This window comes from Ranitomeya imitator, chromosome 9 (assembly GCF_032444005.1).
Source record: "Ranitomeya imitator isolate aRanImi1 chromosome 9, aRanImi1.pri, whole genome shotgun sequence".
In the NCBI taxonomy this organism is placed as follows: Eukaryota; Metazoa; Chordata; class Amphibia; order Anura; family Dendrobatidae; genus Ranitomeya; species Ranitomeya imitator.
The window spans coordinates 10,851,216-10,867,871 of record NC_091290.1 but is presented as its reverse complement, the minus strand read 5'-3'; the positions used below and the strand labels follow the sequence as shown (position 1 = coordinate 10,867,871).

Here is a 16,656-nt window from a genome sequence, read left to right as displayed (position 1 = left end):
CTTTCAGAATTACTAGGCAGCATCTATTTGTACAGAGCCGTCCATGAAGATTATATCACAAGATTCAATGATGACATCACTGATTGTCAGCTATTATGACATCACTGATTGTCAGCTATTATGACATCACTGATTGTCAGCTATTATGACATCACGGAACACAGGCTCTATTTATAGAACTCGCACAGTGTCACGGGTGTCATTTTTTGACTCTATAGCTGGTGAACTGTGTGAACTTGCACTTACTTGCTATTGTTTGACTCTATAGCTGGTGAACTGTGAGCACTTGCACTTACTTGCTATTGTTTGACTCTATAGCTGGTGAACTGTGAGCACTTGCATTTACTTGCTATTGTTTGACTCTATAGCTGGTGAACTGTGAGCACTTGCATTTACTTGCTATTGTTTGACTCTATAGCTGGTGGACTGTGCGCACTTGCACTTACTCGCTATGGCTGACTATCTTCTAGATAAACACCAGGTAGACGCACTATGGGGGATTGTTCTCAACAATTTCCCTGACTTTGAGCTTCTACCACCCGATGGCGTCCTCAGCTTCACTCACCGGCTGGTGATGGGGCTAGTAAAGGACTGCCTGAACAAATACCACCGAGGTCAACTCACCTCAGAATATCTGAGCGATTTAATTCAGAACATCAGGACATTACTACAGCAGGTAAGTGGCGGACGCTCCGCACAAATCTTCTCCATAATAATAGATAATAATGGCGGGATAGAAGTTTCTTCTTTTCCTCCAATATAAAACACCACTAATCCCCAGATATGGCGTCATTGTATCTGCAGACAGAGGAGCAAATGTCACATAAAATGGCCGCCTTCATTGTGACCTCCCTCACCTCAGGATTTTCATTTTTCTTTCTTTTCTTTTTTATAGGCTGAAACAAGATTTCAAAATGGCGATTTTTCTTCTATTAAGGAAATCGTCCAAAAAGTCCTGTCTGTACTGGAAGGTCCGGCCCGCTCATCGGAACGCCTGGTAAGGAGCCGTCTTCTTCTCTGTCACACGTCCTTGTTTTCTGATCTTCTCCAGATCAACAGTCAGATATAGTACAGGGGACAAATATATATACCAGACCATAATGGGGCCATCCTGATATATATGTGCCCCCGTACTGCTGCTGCTTTGTAATGTATAAAAGAAAATAAACCATTATACTCATTAGGGGCTTAGATAGAAATCATGGGGATGCATATAAGAAGTATAATGCACCCCCATAGTCCTCCTTATAATATAATGCACCCCCATAGCCCTCTATATAATATACTGCACAGTTCACAGTCATCCATTTAAAATAATACACTCCCCATAGTCCTTCATATAGTATAATACACTCCCCATAGTATAATACACTCCTCATTGCCCTTCATATAGTATTGTACACTCCTCATAGTCCTTCATATAGTATTATACACTCCTCATAGCACTTCATATAGTATTATACACTCCTCATAATCCTTCATATATTAAAATACACTCCTCATAATCCTTCATATATTAAAATACACTCCTCATAGTGCTCCATATAGTATAATACAGTGCTCAGTCCTCCATATAGTATAATACACTCCTCATAGTCCTTCATATAGTATTATACACTCCTCATAGCACTTCATATAATATTATACACTCATCATAATCCTTCATATATTAAAATACACTCCTCATAGTCCTCCATATATTACAATACACTCCTCATAGTGCTCCATATAGCATAATACACTCCTCAGTCCTCCATATAGTATAATATACTCCTCATAGTGCTCCATATAGTATAATGCACACCATCATCATCCATGTCATACAAATCACTTCCTATAGTATAATGCACCCCATAGTTCTCTATAATATAATGTATTCTTCATAGTACTCAATACAGTATAATGCAGCCACCCCACAGAGTATAATGTAACACCCCCATAGAATATAATGCAGCCCCCTCATATAGTATAATGCAGCCCACTCAGATTATGATGCAATCCCCCCGCATAGAATATAAATAAAATACAGCCCCCCCATAGAATATAATGTAGCCCCGAATAGAATGTAATACAGCCTACTTCCCCATAGAATATACCTTAGCCCATCATAGAGTATGATGCAATCCTCCCTCATAAAATCTAATACAGCCCCCCATAAAATATAATGTAGCCCCCTATAGAATATAATAGAGCCCACGTCCCCATAGTATTTAATGTAGCCCCCATAGAATATAATACAGACCACCTCCCGATAGTATATAACATAGCCCCCCATAGTATATAACAGCCTCCCCCATAGAATATAATGCACCCCATAGTATATAACACAGCTTCCCCCATAGAATTTAATGCATAATGTACCCCCATATTATATAACACAGCCACAGAGGATATAAAACAGCCTCCCCCATAGAATATAATAAACCCCCCATAGTATATAACACAGCCTCTCCCATACAGTATAACACCCCCCCCCGCAGTATATAGCACAACCCGCGTAGTATATAGCCGACCCCGCGTAGTATATAGCCGACCCCGCGTAGTATATAGCCGACCCCGCGTAGTATATAGCCGACCCCGCGTAGTATATAGCCGACCCCGCGTAGTATATAGCCCATCCCGCGTAGTATATAGCCCATCCCGCGTAGTATATAGCCCATCCCGCGTAGTATATAGCCCATCCCGGGTAGTATATAGCCCATCCCGCGTAGTATATAGCCCACCCCACATAGTATATAGCACAGCCCGCGTAGTATATAGCACAGCCCACACAGTATATAGCCCAGCCAGCGGCGTAGTATATAGCCCACCTCGCATAGTATTTAGCCCACTCCGCGTAGTATATAGCCCCCCCGTGTAGTATATATCCCACCCCGCGTAGTATATGGCTCACCCCGCGTAGTATATGGCTCACCCCGTGTAGTATATAGCCCACCCCGCGTAGTATATAGCCCAGCCCGCGTAGTATATAGCCCACCCCACACAGTATATAGCACAGCCCGTGTAGCATATAGCACAGCCCGAGTAGTATATAGCAGAGCCCGCACAGCATAAAGCACAGCCCGCGTAGTATAAAGCACAGCCCACGTAGTATATAGCACAGCCCGTGTAGTATATAGCACAGCCCGCGTAGTATATAGCACAGCCTGCGTAGTATATAGCACAGCCCGCGTAGTATATAGCGCAGCACGCGTAGTATATAGCACAGCTCGCATAGTATATAGCACAGCCCGCATGTCCCCCATCCCCCCCCAGAATGGTCCCTAAAGGTACCGTCACACTAAGGCTGGGTTCACATTGCGCTAGGTGTGTCCGTCTAACGGACTCGTTTTTAAGTAGTAAAAACGCAATGTAACGCACATACTAACGCGCCCATAGACTTGCATTGTCTGACGCATCGTGACGCATCCCTAAATTGGTATGCGTTTGTCACATAACGTTTTTTTTCTGACGGACCTTCAACGCGGCTTGCAGCGTTTTCGGGTCCGGCCAAGCTAACGCACTACTAACGGAAGCGTTCATTCTGCCATAGAAGGCTATGGCAAACGCAGTCAGACGCAAATCATGAAAAATTTCCAAATAGAACCACACGTTTTAATAGCTTTTGAAGGTGGTCACATGTGGTCATGTGACAGGAAATGTGACTTCGGCCATTAAAATATCCCACTCACACAAAGTCTCCTGCACGTGACAGAGTGTTTTGCCGTAGAATGAATGTTAACATTATTTAATGTTAAAATATTTTTTTTTACATTTTACATACACAATAGGTTGTGGCACAAGGAGGACAAAAAAAGAAAAAAGGTCCCTAGCCGTCTGTCGTCGCCACAACTGCCAGTGGTAAATATAAAATAGAAATATTCTATCCAATATTTACCAACAAAAAAAAAAGAACAACTTTATTGACAGTGACAAACGCAGACAAACGGATACTTCGTAAACGGACATCAAAATGAAAAAACGCGATCACATGCGTTAACGCTAGCGTTACCGTGACGACGAATTTCACATATTTTTGCTCCGTTTCTGTACATGCGTTTAACGCATCCGTTTGACGCCATGTACTTGACGCAATGTGAACCTAGCCTAAGCGACGCTGCAGCGATACCGACAACGATCCGGATCGCTGCAGCGTCGCTGTTTGGTCGCTGGAGAGCTGTCACACAGACAGCTCTCCAACGACCAACGATCCCGAGGTCCCCGGTAACCAGGGTAAACATCGGGTAACTAAGCGCAGGGCCGCGCTTAGTAACCCGATGTTTACCCTGGTTACCAGCGTAAAAAAACAAACAGTACATACTTACATTCAGCTGTCTGTCCCTTGCCGTCTGGTTCCTGCACTGACTGCTGGCCGTAAAGTGAAAGTGAAAGCACAGCACAGCGGTGAGTCACACAGCGGTGACTCACCGCTGTGGCTGTGCTCTGCTTTCACTTTACGGCCAGCAGTCATTGCAGGAACCAGACGGCAAGGGACAGACAGCTGAATGTAAGTATGTACTGTTTGTTTTTTTACGCTAGTAACCAGGGTAAACATCGGGTTACTAAGCGCGGCCCTGCGCTTAGTTACCCGATGTTTACCCTGGTTACCAGCGAAGACATCGCTGAATCGGTGTCACACACGCCGATTCAGCGATGTCTACGGGGAGTCCAGCGACGAAATAAAGTTCTGGACTTTCTTCCCCGACCAGCGATCTCCCAGCAGGGGCCTGATCGCTGCTGCCTGTCACACTGGACGATATCGCTAGCGAGGACGCTGCAACGTCACGGATCGCTAGCGATATCGTCTAGTGTGACAGTACCTTAACACCGGCCCTGTTGCTTTCTACTGTATCTGCATCATAGACGCCGGCATAGTTGAATGCGGCGGTGGGAGTCGGGTGTCCCTGACCTGCCGGGCCCCTGACCTGCCGGGCCCGGTGCAGAGAAGTTTACACTGAACATTTGATTTTTCAATCTTAATTTCTCTTAATCCACCTAAATGAGAGAACACATGGCGCATTATCTGTATAGTTGTAAATGCAGGGTTAGTGCTCCCCGATTCATGGATTTGGTGATTTAGTGAAATCTTCCACATATTAAATCTATATATTCTAACTATTAGGAAACAGCAGAAGGCGACACCGAAGATGGGCAAAACCTACACCCGGAAATGATCCCTGACCCGAATACGAGTCAGCGGGATCTGAGCAGCGATCTGACCACAGGTAAGCCAATCACCCGACCTTCTAGAAGGGATCTCCAGATATTCTACAGGGGACAATGGCGGATTTACAGGGACCTGCCCGCACATGGTACATGGGAAGTGCTGCTCGGACTGCACGGCCCATTACCCTCTAATGACAGGAGAATCTAACGTAGAAGCCAAACACCAACCTGGATGGAAGTGCACTGGGGGCGGGGCAGAAACCGTCGTAGTGCAGTGACCCCGCCCTCCTGCACTTCCAGGCTAATCTGCATATTGAGGTCTCTCTTCCCATCACTCACATGTACAGTGAGGGCGATGTGCTCCTCATATTTACACCCCCCATATAATTAGTGATATCCCCATTTACAGACCGCCGTTATTTCTCCTGTAGATTGCTCTATTGTGTATGTAGGATTGATGTCGTCTAATACATTTTATTTCTTCATCGTTTTATCACTGTTTTAGATCCAACTGTGCTGGCGATTCCTGACAGTGGAATCCATGAGATCCCGGAGATCCAAGAACCTGCCGCTGTGAGTATCCTAGAGGGGATGTCTGTATATCACCAGATCATGGGGTGTGAATGACGCACCCAGTATTAGCCCCATATAACCAGGGGACATCTCTATTCTAAATGTAGATGATCCCAGCGTGTTAGATAATAGCACTTATACTACACGGAATCTGGCACCAGGTTACTGCAACCCATCTGACAGCAGCATGATGTAGGGGCAGGGACCCTGATTCCAGCTATGTCACCTACTTTACTGGGTGGAATAGTTGTGATAAAATCACACTTTTCTGCAGAAGATCTAGCAGAGCTCTGAATGCTGAGCCCTGTATAAGCCTGCCCACACCATTGACTGGCAGCTTTCTGTGTACAGTACACTGTGAATAAGCAGAAATCCGCTAATCTGTGGTGGGGCAGGGTCACACAGAGCAATAGGACGACGCGGCACAAGAATAGACCTATAGTGATAATCTCTTGCTGATTAAACACTAATTGTAATAAAACGACACACGGACTAGTAAGTAACACATCGCTAGAATCAGGATTTCAGCCCTTACATCATGCTGCTCTTAGATTACATATAAAAAAAACCTGCTGACAGAATTCCCTTTAAGTTTTCATAAGTGATCTACCATATTATTCAGCACTGTGCAATGATTCCGGTGTATGGACTCTCCCCTTAATGACCTATGAAGTGCTATGTCCATGACCTCCCCCATCTTATCCGGCATATGACAGCTGATCCAGTTATAACAGCCGCGAGTGGAATCGCGATCCACTGGCAGCTTTTAATACGTTAAATGCCGCTGTCAAACGCCGAAAGTGGCATGTAACATGGCTGCGCAGGAAGTGCGTCTTAGCTCTTGGCAGGAGACCCCTGGGGTTGTCATTGTCACACTGCTGTGAGCGCCCCCCGGTGGTCGGTGCACATAGCAGATGAGCATGTTTGCTGCACATAGCAGAGCTGAACCCCCGCTATGTGTAACACCAGTGATCGGAGGATCGCAGCTTCTAGTCTCCCATGGAAACTATTGAAGCAAGTAAAAAGTAGAAAATAAATAAATATATATATATAATAAAAATATAAGTCCAAATTATCCCCCTTTTGCCCCATTCAAAATAAAACAAACAAAAAAAATACACATATTTGATATTGCCGCTTTCGGAAACGCCTGATATATCTAAATGTAAGAAGAATTAATATGATCAGTAAATGGCGTAACAAGCACAAAATCATAACGCCAGAATTACACTTTTGGTTGCTGCAACACTGCAATAAAATGCAATAACGGGCGATCAAAACATCGTATCTACCCCAAAATGGTATCAAACGTCAGATCAGCACGCAAAAAAATAATCCCTCACCCAGATAAGGACAAATGGAGACGCTACGAGTCTCAGAAAATGGCGCCATTTTTTTCTTTTATTTTGAAAAGCTTTGGATTTTTTTCACCACTTAAATAAAAAAGAACCGAGACATGTTTGGTGTCTGTGAACTTGTAATGACTTGGAGAATCATCATCGCCGGTCAGTTTTAGCATTTAGCGAACGTGGTAAAAAAAAAAAAAGAAAAACAATTGAGGAATTCCACTTTGTTGCAATTTCGCCACACTTAGAATGTTTATCTGGCTTTTCAGTGAAGGATATAGTAAAAGCAATGGTGTAATTCCAACATAAAACTCGTCCCACAAATAAACAAGCCCTCACTAGGCCATAATGACCGAAAACTAAAGTTATGGCTCTGGGAAGAAGGGGAGGAAAAAACGGAAATAGCCCCTGTTCCTTCAGGGGTTAAATGACCTCGGTGTCTGCGGAGCGCTCTGCTTGTGCAGTCAATCACTGTGAATCCGCTGGGACATAATATTGGAGGAAGACGTTTTGTATCTGGAGCTTTTTTCTTGCAGTTTTCTTATCTGAATATCATTTCTTATTTTTTATAGGGAGCGATTGAATCGTTGATCCCAGCGAGAATGCCGCATATAAGCGACTTTAAAACATCGAAACTGATCGGCGCTGGAGGTTTTGGGTGAGATTTCTGTTGGTATAATCCACATTGCTCAGGGTTCCCTATGACAACACTTCTGGCTCTGTGCTCTGCCGCTCAGCGTTATCATAGGGAAATGATCGGAGTCCACATCACCGTCCACATCCAATTCTCACTATTTCTATACAGTGCAGCGTACGGACCTAGAACAGGTCGCACTGTAAGGACCTGTGCACACATCGCAGACTTCTCACAGTTTTTGTGTTTTTTTTCTGCTCAGATTTGTTACAAAACCTGAGGGATCTCATGATGCAGAAAAGTGACTGAGATCCCTGAAGTCTCGTGCACACGGTGATTATCTTTCCATTTAACTCTGCAGCAGGTCAATTCTTTCAGCGTTTTTTCTGCAGATTCCACACATACAGTAATATTTGAAGCATCGTTTTTCCTGCTTAGAAATGCAGATGTGGTGGAAACATTTCTGCTGCAAATACTTAATGTGGGCACAAACCCTTAAGGAACGAGATTGATATAACATATTACAGTCACTTGTCCTAGACCCCATCGGTTCTTATGCTGCCGCCTCCACCAGAGCTTCCTCCTCAGCAGACTTTGGTTCTTGGGTCCATTATGGAGCTGATAAGAGTAATCGGCTGCACACGGTCACGGGAGGACTGACACGATATTAACGTCAATGACATCTGCACCCTCCACCATGACCACGTGAGTCCAATCACTGCCTCAGCACCAGAAGGGGGCGCCAGAGCAACCAAAGCCTGGCCCGGAGGATGGAGACCTGCAGGGATGGACAGGTGGGAGCCTCGGACAGGTGGGTAGAATGGGCTCCATTATTATTTAACTACTTCCATCCCCTCCATTTATTATGCCTTAGGCCGGGGTCATACTTGCGAGTGCAGTGCTATATTATTAATTTCTAGAATTGTATCTCCAGTGACTGACGGACTCCAAGAAATTAGTACAGAAGATCATATAATGACTTCTCTAGATGAGCTGTTAATAAGGATTGATTATTTACCATGGATTGTGCTTTTCTCCAGCTCCGTCTACCTAGCGCGCCATAAAGACTTACATCAGACCTTTGCAATGAAGAAATTGACCAAGGGAGCGGGTGATGGCGCTTATCTGGAAAGGGACATCTTAACATTCTCTGATTGTTCCTTTGTGGCCTCCATGCTCTGCTCCTTTCCATCTACATCTCACCTCTGTATGGTCATGGAGTATGCGGAAGGTAGGACACGTGTATTCTATTATAGTCCGTCCACGTCTGCTGACATCTTATCATATCATTAGGACTTGGTTCCATCACCACAGAGCATTTACTATAGGTTATACAGTTAGGTCCATATATATTTGGACAGAGACAACATTTTTCTAATTTTGGTTATAGACATTACCACAATGAAATTTAATCAAAACAATTCAGATGCAGTTGAAGTTCAGACTTTCAGCTTTCATTTGAGGGTATCCACATTAAATTTGGATGAAGGGTTTAGGAGTTTCAGCTCCTTAACATGTGCCACCCTGTTTTTAAAGGGACCAAAAGTAATTGGACAATTGACTCCAAGGCTATTTCATGGACAGGTGTGGGCAATCCCTTCGTTATGTCATTCTCAATTAAGCAGATAAAAGGCCTGGAGTTGATTTGAGGTGCGGTGCTGCATTTGGAAGGTTTTGCTGTGAAGTAAACATGCGGTAAAGGAGCTCTCTATGCAGGTGAAACAAGCCATCCTTAAGCTGGGAAAACACAAAAAACTCATCCGAGAAATTGCTACAATATTAGGAGTGGCAAAATCTACAGTTTGGTCCATCCTGAGAAAGAAAGAAAGCACTGGTGAACTCATCAATGCAAAAAGACCTGGGCGCCCACAGAAGACAACAGTGGTGGATGATCGCAGAATGATCTCCATGGTGAAGAGAAACCCCTTCACAACAGCCAACCAAGTGACCAACACTCTCCAGGAGGTCGGCGTATCAATATCCAAATCTACCATAAAGAGAAGACTGCATGAAAGTAACTACAGAGGGTTCACTGCACGGTGCAGCCACTCATAAGCATCAAGAATAAGAAGGCTAGACTGGACTTTACTAAAAAACATCTAAAAAAACCAGCACAGTTCTGGATGAACATTCGTTGGACAGAAGAAACCAAGATCAACCTCTACCAGAATGATGGAAAGACTAAAGTATGGTAAAGGCGAGGTCCAGGTCATGATCCAAAGCATACCACATCATCTGTAAAACACGGCGGAGGCAGTGTGATGGCGCGGGCATGCATAAACCCGGCGGAGGCAGTGTGATGGCGCGGGCATGCATGGCTGCCAGTGGCACTGAGTCACTAGTGTTTATTGATGATGTGACACAGGACAAAAGCAGCCGAATGAATTCTGAGGTCTTCAGAGCCGCCATACTGTGTGCTCAGATCCAGCCAAATGCAGCCAAACTGATCGGTCGTCGTTTCATACAACAGATGGACAATGACCCAAAACATAAAGCCAAAGCAACCCAGGAGTTTATTAAAGCAAAGAAGTGGAATATCCTTAAATGGCCAAGTCAGTCACCTGATCTCAACCCAATTGAGCAGCATTTCACTTGTTAAAGAATAAACTTCAGACAGAAAGGCCACAAACAACCAGCAACTGAAAACCACTGCAGTGAAGGCCTGGCAGAGCATCAAAAAGGAGGAAACACAGCGTCTGGTGATGTCCATGAGTTCAACACTTCAGGCAGTCATTGCCAACAAAGGGTTTTCAACCAAGTACTAAAAATGAACATTTTATTTAAAATTATTGAATCTGTCCAATTACTTTTGGTCTCTTTAAAAACAGGGTGGCACATGTTAAGGAGCTGAAACTCCTAAACCCTTCATCCAAATTTAATGTGGATACCCTCAAATGAAAGCCGAAAGTCTGAACTTCAACTGCATCTGAAGTGTTTTGTTTAAAATTCATTGTGGTAATGTCTGTAACCAAAATTAGAAAAATGTTGTCTCTGTCCAAAAATATATGGACCTAACTGTATATGACCTCCATGCCCGGAAATTAATTGTTCTGTGAGCAGGGGTACTATGGGGCCCATGAGTTCTAGGGGCCCAGCATCACTTGGCATTGGGCCACATCACTCCTCCTGTCATCACAATTTCAGCATGGCCGCATCCTCAGAATGTGAACACAGCTGAACAGAATGGGGCATCAGGAGGCTGAAAGCCCCCGGTCCAGCATTCAGCCCGTGGTCGTGAGACTGTGGTCTGAGACTCCGTACACCGCAGGGGCCAAGTAGTCACAGCACTCACACCGGACTGACCAGAGCAGCACGCCTTGGCCATGGGGCCGGGGAATAGTGCTTTATCTATTGTCAGCATCTGTAGGGGCCATAATACTATGAAATGGCCAAAAATGTATATTGCTGGTGAGAACACTAAAGGGCTTCGATGGATGGATGGATAGATAGATAGATGCATAGATGGATAGATAAATGGATAGATGGATGGATAGATAGATAGATAGATAGATAGATAGATAGATGCATGGATGGATGGATAAATGGATGGATAGATAGATAAATAGATAGGTAGATAGACGATAGATAGATAGATGCATCGATGGATGGATGGATAAATAGATGCATGGATGGATGGATAGATAGATAGATAGATAGATAGATAGATAGATAGATAGATAGATAGATAGATAGATGCATGGATGGATGGATGAATAGATGCATGGATGGATAGATGCATAGATGGATGGATGAATAGATGCATGGATGGATGGATAGATGGATAAATAGATGCATGGATGGATAGATAGTTAGTATCTTCAGCTGTGGACAAGATGTGATATCACTTTGTTCTTAGTTACATGGACCACATTTCACCACTGCTTTAGTCTAATATTATGTGCACTATTAATTATATCTGTATATATTCTCTCCTGCAAAATATCTCGGCTCACTTCCCATTGTACATCATGGTGATCTGCTTTATTAACCCCTCACCCGTCATATTTCTTTTTTTCTACAGGTGGAGACTGTCAGACCCTATTAAACACCCGGGGTCCTTTATCTGTCCCCTTGGCCCGCTTGTACTTTGCAGAAGCGGTTGTTGCTGTAGAATACTTGCACAGCTATGGTGTGGTCCACAGAGACCTGAAGCCAAGGAAGTAAGTGCCCCCTCTAGTTTGATATATTGAAGTTATCATTTATTTCCATATAGTCTGCAAGGCTAAAACCATCTTTTCTTCCACAGCCTCCTGATAACATCTACTGGACACATTAAAGTTACTGATTTTGGTCTTTCAAAACTTGGTGTCATGATACCAAAAAACAACATCTACAATCAATCAGCAGAGGAGATCAGCAGAGAGTTCCGGGACCATGAGGTCGGCATCACTTACAGAAACGCAGCTTGTTCTTTACTAATCTCATCACACTCTTTCTTCTCTGCATTCTTCTTTTCTAGAGATCTTTTCCGCTGATATTTTATCTTCTGTCATTGTGTTTTTATGGTGAGAACTTGTCATTATAATGGAATGATAAATCTCATCTCTTTCTTCTGTTGGTTTCCAGGTCTGCGGTACCCTACGTTATGTAGCCCCAGAGGTCATCCTGCGGAAAGGCTATGGAAGACCTGTTGACTGGTGGTCAATGGGGATCATACTACATCAATTCCTTGTGGGATCTGTACCATTTGATGGGAAAACCCGGACCGAGATTAAAGAAAATATTGTCGGTGGTAAGTGGAATAATCCAATCATTGCTTTGGGTGGTTACATTTGTTCACCTATTTCTTTAGCTTTATATTACAGTCCAATAAAGATGTTTCATTTTCTGTAATTTTCTATATAACAGGACACCTACGTTGGGATTGTGAACCCATTCCTCCCTTTGATGCTCAGTGCCTCATCACTGACCTGCTGATAAAAAATCCTGAACAAAGACTTGGGACAGGTAACAATCTGCTTATTACACATAGGACATATCGCTCATGTCTATGAGAATCAGCACTTCTCTATCAGCTCATCCATTTCTAATTCTTCATAATATGACTTTTAGTACATTTCTTTCATGTTTGCTCAGAAATGTCATAAGTTCAGATTAAGTTAAACAGTTCAGATATGGAAGAGTCTCTGACAATATCCGCAACACTTTTGTTTTGTATTTTCCAGCAGGAACATTTGAGATCAAGAGTCATCCATTCCTGACTGGCTTAGACTTTGACAACCTTGTAAGTCAGAAGCCGGATTATGTTCCTCAGGTTGCATCAAACGTGGACACAAGCTTCTCTATCAGTAAGCAGAAGACGTCATCTAGATTAAGCAGCTGCTTGTCTCGTCTACCATAGTTTGAGACAATCGGTTCCCATTAATATTACGGATAAATGGTGGCTGTTATATTGACAACCTCTAATAATACGTCATTACCTATGTCTTGTAGATCACTATAATATAAACAAACATCTGGAATCAGAGGATGAGGAGGACAATGAGAGCTTTAAGTACAAAAATTTTACGTCTTCTTCTGAATGGCTTTCTAAAGTAAGTATGAGAACAACAAATACAACAATAGTAAAAAAAATACATCTAAAAGTAAGAAAAATAGTATTTCATATCTTCTTGTTGTCCACATTTAGCTTTGTACCACCGCTACCAGGATCAATAATGAGGATCCCAAGTCACCTGCAGAATTTACACAAACATCCTGCACAAACATCTTAGAAATGTGAGTAGACTACACGGTCATTATTTGCAGCTCCAGGCTGATATATGTGTACAACTCCAAATATAGGACATAAATAGCATAATATCAATTACAGCATCCATCGCCCCATGATTAGCAGTCACTAGGCTTCAGAAACTGCTGAAGGTAACATCCTATAACTGCAGCCAGTCATGCACGTTTAGTGCTGCCCACACTGTAGGAGATGTAGTAATACATGCCAGCCATTCTTTGTAGTAGTTTTTTGTACTGCTCTATAAAAGGTAGATTTAAGCAGGAAACCTTCGCCACTATAACTCTCATATGTCCTAATAGGCCTTATAGTTGGTGTTAAACTACTGAGGTAACCCCTTTTATACTGCATTTACTTGTGATTTACATGTTTTTCTTCTTCCAAACAGGCAGAAAGAATCTGTTCCTGCATCTATTAGAGATGATGATATTACCAGTTTGCCATGCTCGCCCCCATTGTCAGGTATGTACATGTCTATAGCACTACAAAGGAGAATGTTGACTTCATCTCAAATATTTCCACATGATTTTTCTGTCATTGGTCTCCTATGCTGTCCATGTTTCATGGATCCCAATTATGTTGCCCATACGACTATACATTTCGCTAATTTTGTACAGTTTTCCCAGAATACCAGATCATTCATCTGGAGCAGATGTTATCTGTCAGTGATGGGATTGTCGCATGTATGATGGCTGACAATGATCGCTGACTTCTGTATGATAACATTCCTCTGCTGTCCGTGCACAATAGTATCGTGTAATAAGGCGTCCCTTTACTTACGCAATTCACAATAAGTAGTGATCTTCTAACCCCAGATCTCCCAGGAGGACGAGAAGCACTCTTAACAATTATCTCAAAAACTAGAACCAATTCAGCAAAAGTAATGGTGATCCCTGGACCTTCAAGAAAGAAACACATGGCATTACCCTATTTGTTATTTTTCCCCTCCTGAAGGGGTTAAATGGTGGGAAAATAGCTTTTTCTCTGTTTTTGCCATTGTACGTACTCACAAGTGCTCTGCAGGTAGTTGGCTAGCAAACCTGGCCAGTCAGGGGACCGTAGCAGGGGACGGACAGGTTTCCTTCCCTGTGAACAGTCTGTGATCGGTGTATGTATTCGTAAATAAAGAGGGAGAGGGGGATAAAAGAGGGGAGCGCCGGAGATCCGTGCCCGACCTTCAGCATTTTCCTAGCAGAAGTGCTGCCCCACCCTTCATTTTGTCACGGCCTTAGGTTAGTCATTCAGGGATCTGAATGAACAGAAAGTTGGGATTAATGGGATTGAGCCTATTGGCCAAGCTAAAACCCGAAATCCATAAGAAAAAATTTGACACCTGAAATTGTATTTATGTAGCAGATCCTAAAAGAGTATTCTGTTACTAAGAGTTTGTTTTTACTTTCTGATCAGAAAATGAAGCTCACGAGGAAATAGAGCAACAAAACTCTGACAATGAAGAAATGGGGGAAAGGAGAGAAGGTAAGTGCGAGAATCAGCTGTATGTTGTGTGATGTCAGTGAGAATAACTCATGTGGAGCAGATGACATCGGTCAGTGATGGGATATGTATGATGGCGGAAAATGACCCCTGACCTCTGTAAAAGATTTCTCTGCCGTTGGCCGCAGTGACCGCACAGTAGAATCATGTAATAAGTCGTCACTTTACTGACATTATTGATACAAAGCAGATTCTATAAGAGCAGATGTTAGTAGAGATGGGCGGACGCGTGGATGTTCGGGTCCTTGGGATTCAGACAAACTTTATAAAAAATAGTTTGGTTTAGTACCAGAATAATACCCCAAATGGGATTCTGAACGTGCATGGTTCGAAACCCATTTACGTGAATGGGAGGCCCAAAGATCCCGCGGTTCCCATGCCATCCTCTGTGTGACAGTATGGGAAACAGCGGCTCTGACTGGCGGCAATCATACTGAAGTCACCGCCAGTCAGAGCCCAGGGCATTGCTGACCGCTGTGGGTTCCCACGCTGTCACACTGGACAACATGCGAGTGTGCGTCTGTTACTGGCGGTGAGAAGATTACAGTCGGTCAGGTGTCAGCTGATAACTACTACTGTCATCAGCGTTGCCTGATCTCGCTGATAGCAGCAATAGCAGGCATTGCTGATGATAGTACTCACCAGCCGGTGCCTGTACCAGCCAGAACACAATGACAGTAGTGTGTGAATCCAGCTGCTGAGATGAGCGCTGACATTAGTAACCTTATCCGGGATCATTGTGGTACATGAGAACGATTTACGGTGGATCCCTTTGGATTTTTTTTAAGGTTAAAAATGAATAAAAGAGGGTTGGCGAGTGCTTTTTACAAGTAAGGGACTTTTCATCTTATAGATGCACCTTTTTTGGGGCAGCTGCGGGATGCTTTTTTTTAGGCTGGGGAGAACCAAATACCCATGGACTTTCCCCAGCCTGAGAATACTAGCCCTCCGCTGTCTGTTTTACATTGGCTGGCTATCAAAAATAGGGGCGACACCTCGCTGTTTAAAAAAAAAAAAAAAAAAATTATTTAAAAAAAATCTTTATAAATAAGATTTCTCTGCCGTTTGGCCACAGTGACTGCACAATAGTGACATGTAATAAGTCGTCCCTTTACTTTACGTTATAGATACAAAGCAGATACTATAAGAATACATTGTTACTGATGTTTGGTTTTTTTACATTCTGATCAGATATTCCAGTTCACGAGGACAGAATACCTTCGATACCTTTGAGTAGAGCGCAACAAAATTCAGAAGGTGAAGGAAAGAAGGAAAAGAAACAACGTAAGTGTGAGAATCGGCTCAATGTGGTGTGATGTCAATCAATGAGAAAAACCCATGTGTAGAAGATATTATCTGTCAGTGATGGGATATGTATGATGTCTGACAGTGACCCCTGACCTCTGTATAGTAAGATTCCGCTGCCGTTCGGCCGCAGTGACCGCACAGTAGTATCATGTAATATGGAGTCCCGTCACTTACATTATATTTACTTCTTTTCTCACAGGTTCCCGCCTCCGCCGGTTCTTATCATCCTGCCGGCGTAAATTATCCAGGGCTGCTCGCGCATTTACATGTTGCTGCAGTTGCCCCAGCACCATCTAAAAGACTGGAAACCTCCACATCTAGCGCCCTGAAGTCCAGCAGATCCACCATCACTGCTGGACCTGTATAGAAGGATCTTCACCATCTACCTGTGGCCTTCTGAGGTTACATCTTTACCTGTCACCAGGCGC

The 16,656-nt window shown here is 43.4% G+C and overlaps 1 protein-coding gene across 1 annotated transcript; it reads left to right on the top strand.

Annotated features, from left to right (window-relative positions):
* The first annotated feature begins 451 nt into the window (after positions 1-451).
* LOC138649523 (microtubule-associated serine/threonine-protein kinase 4-like) lies at positions 452-16,067 on the top strand. The gene is made up of 16 exons (XM_069739997.1): positions 452-676; positions 896-997; positions 5,102-5,204; positions 5,651-5,718; positions 7,637-7,722; positions 8,739-8,929; positions 11,720-11,858; positions 11,945-12,101; positions 12,265-12,430; positions 12,547-12,645; positions 12,864-12,986; positions 13,132-13,232; positions 13,328-13,416; positions 13,815-13,888; positions 14,834-14,902; positions 16,048-16,067. Exons 1-16 carry the CDS (start codon positions 452-454, stop codon positions 16,065-16,067), a joined length of 1,812 nt encoding a protein of 603 aa, XP_069596098.1.
* Positions 16,068-16,656: the final 589 nt, after the last annotated feature.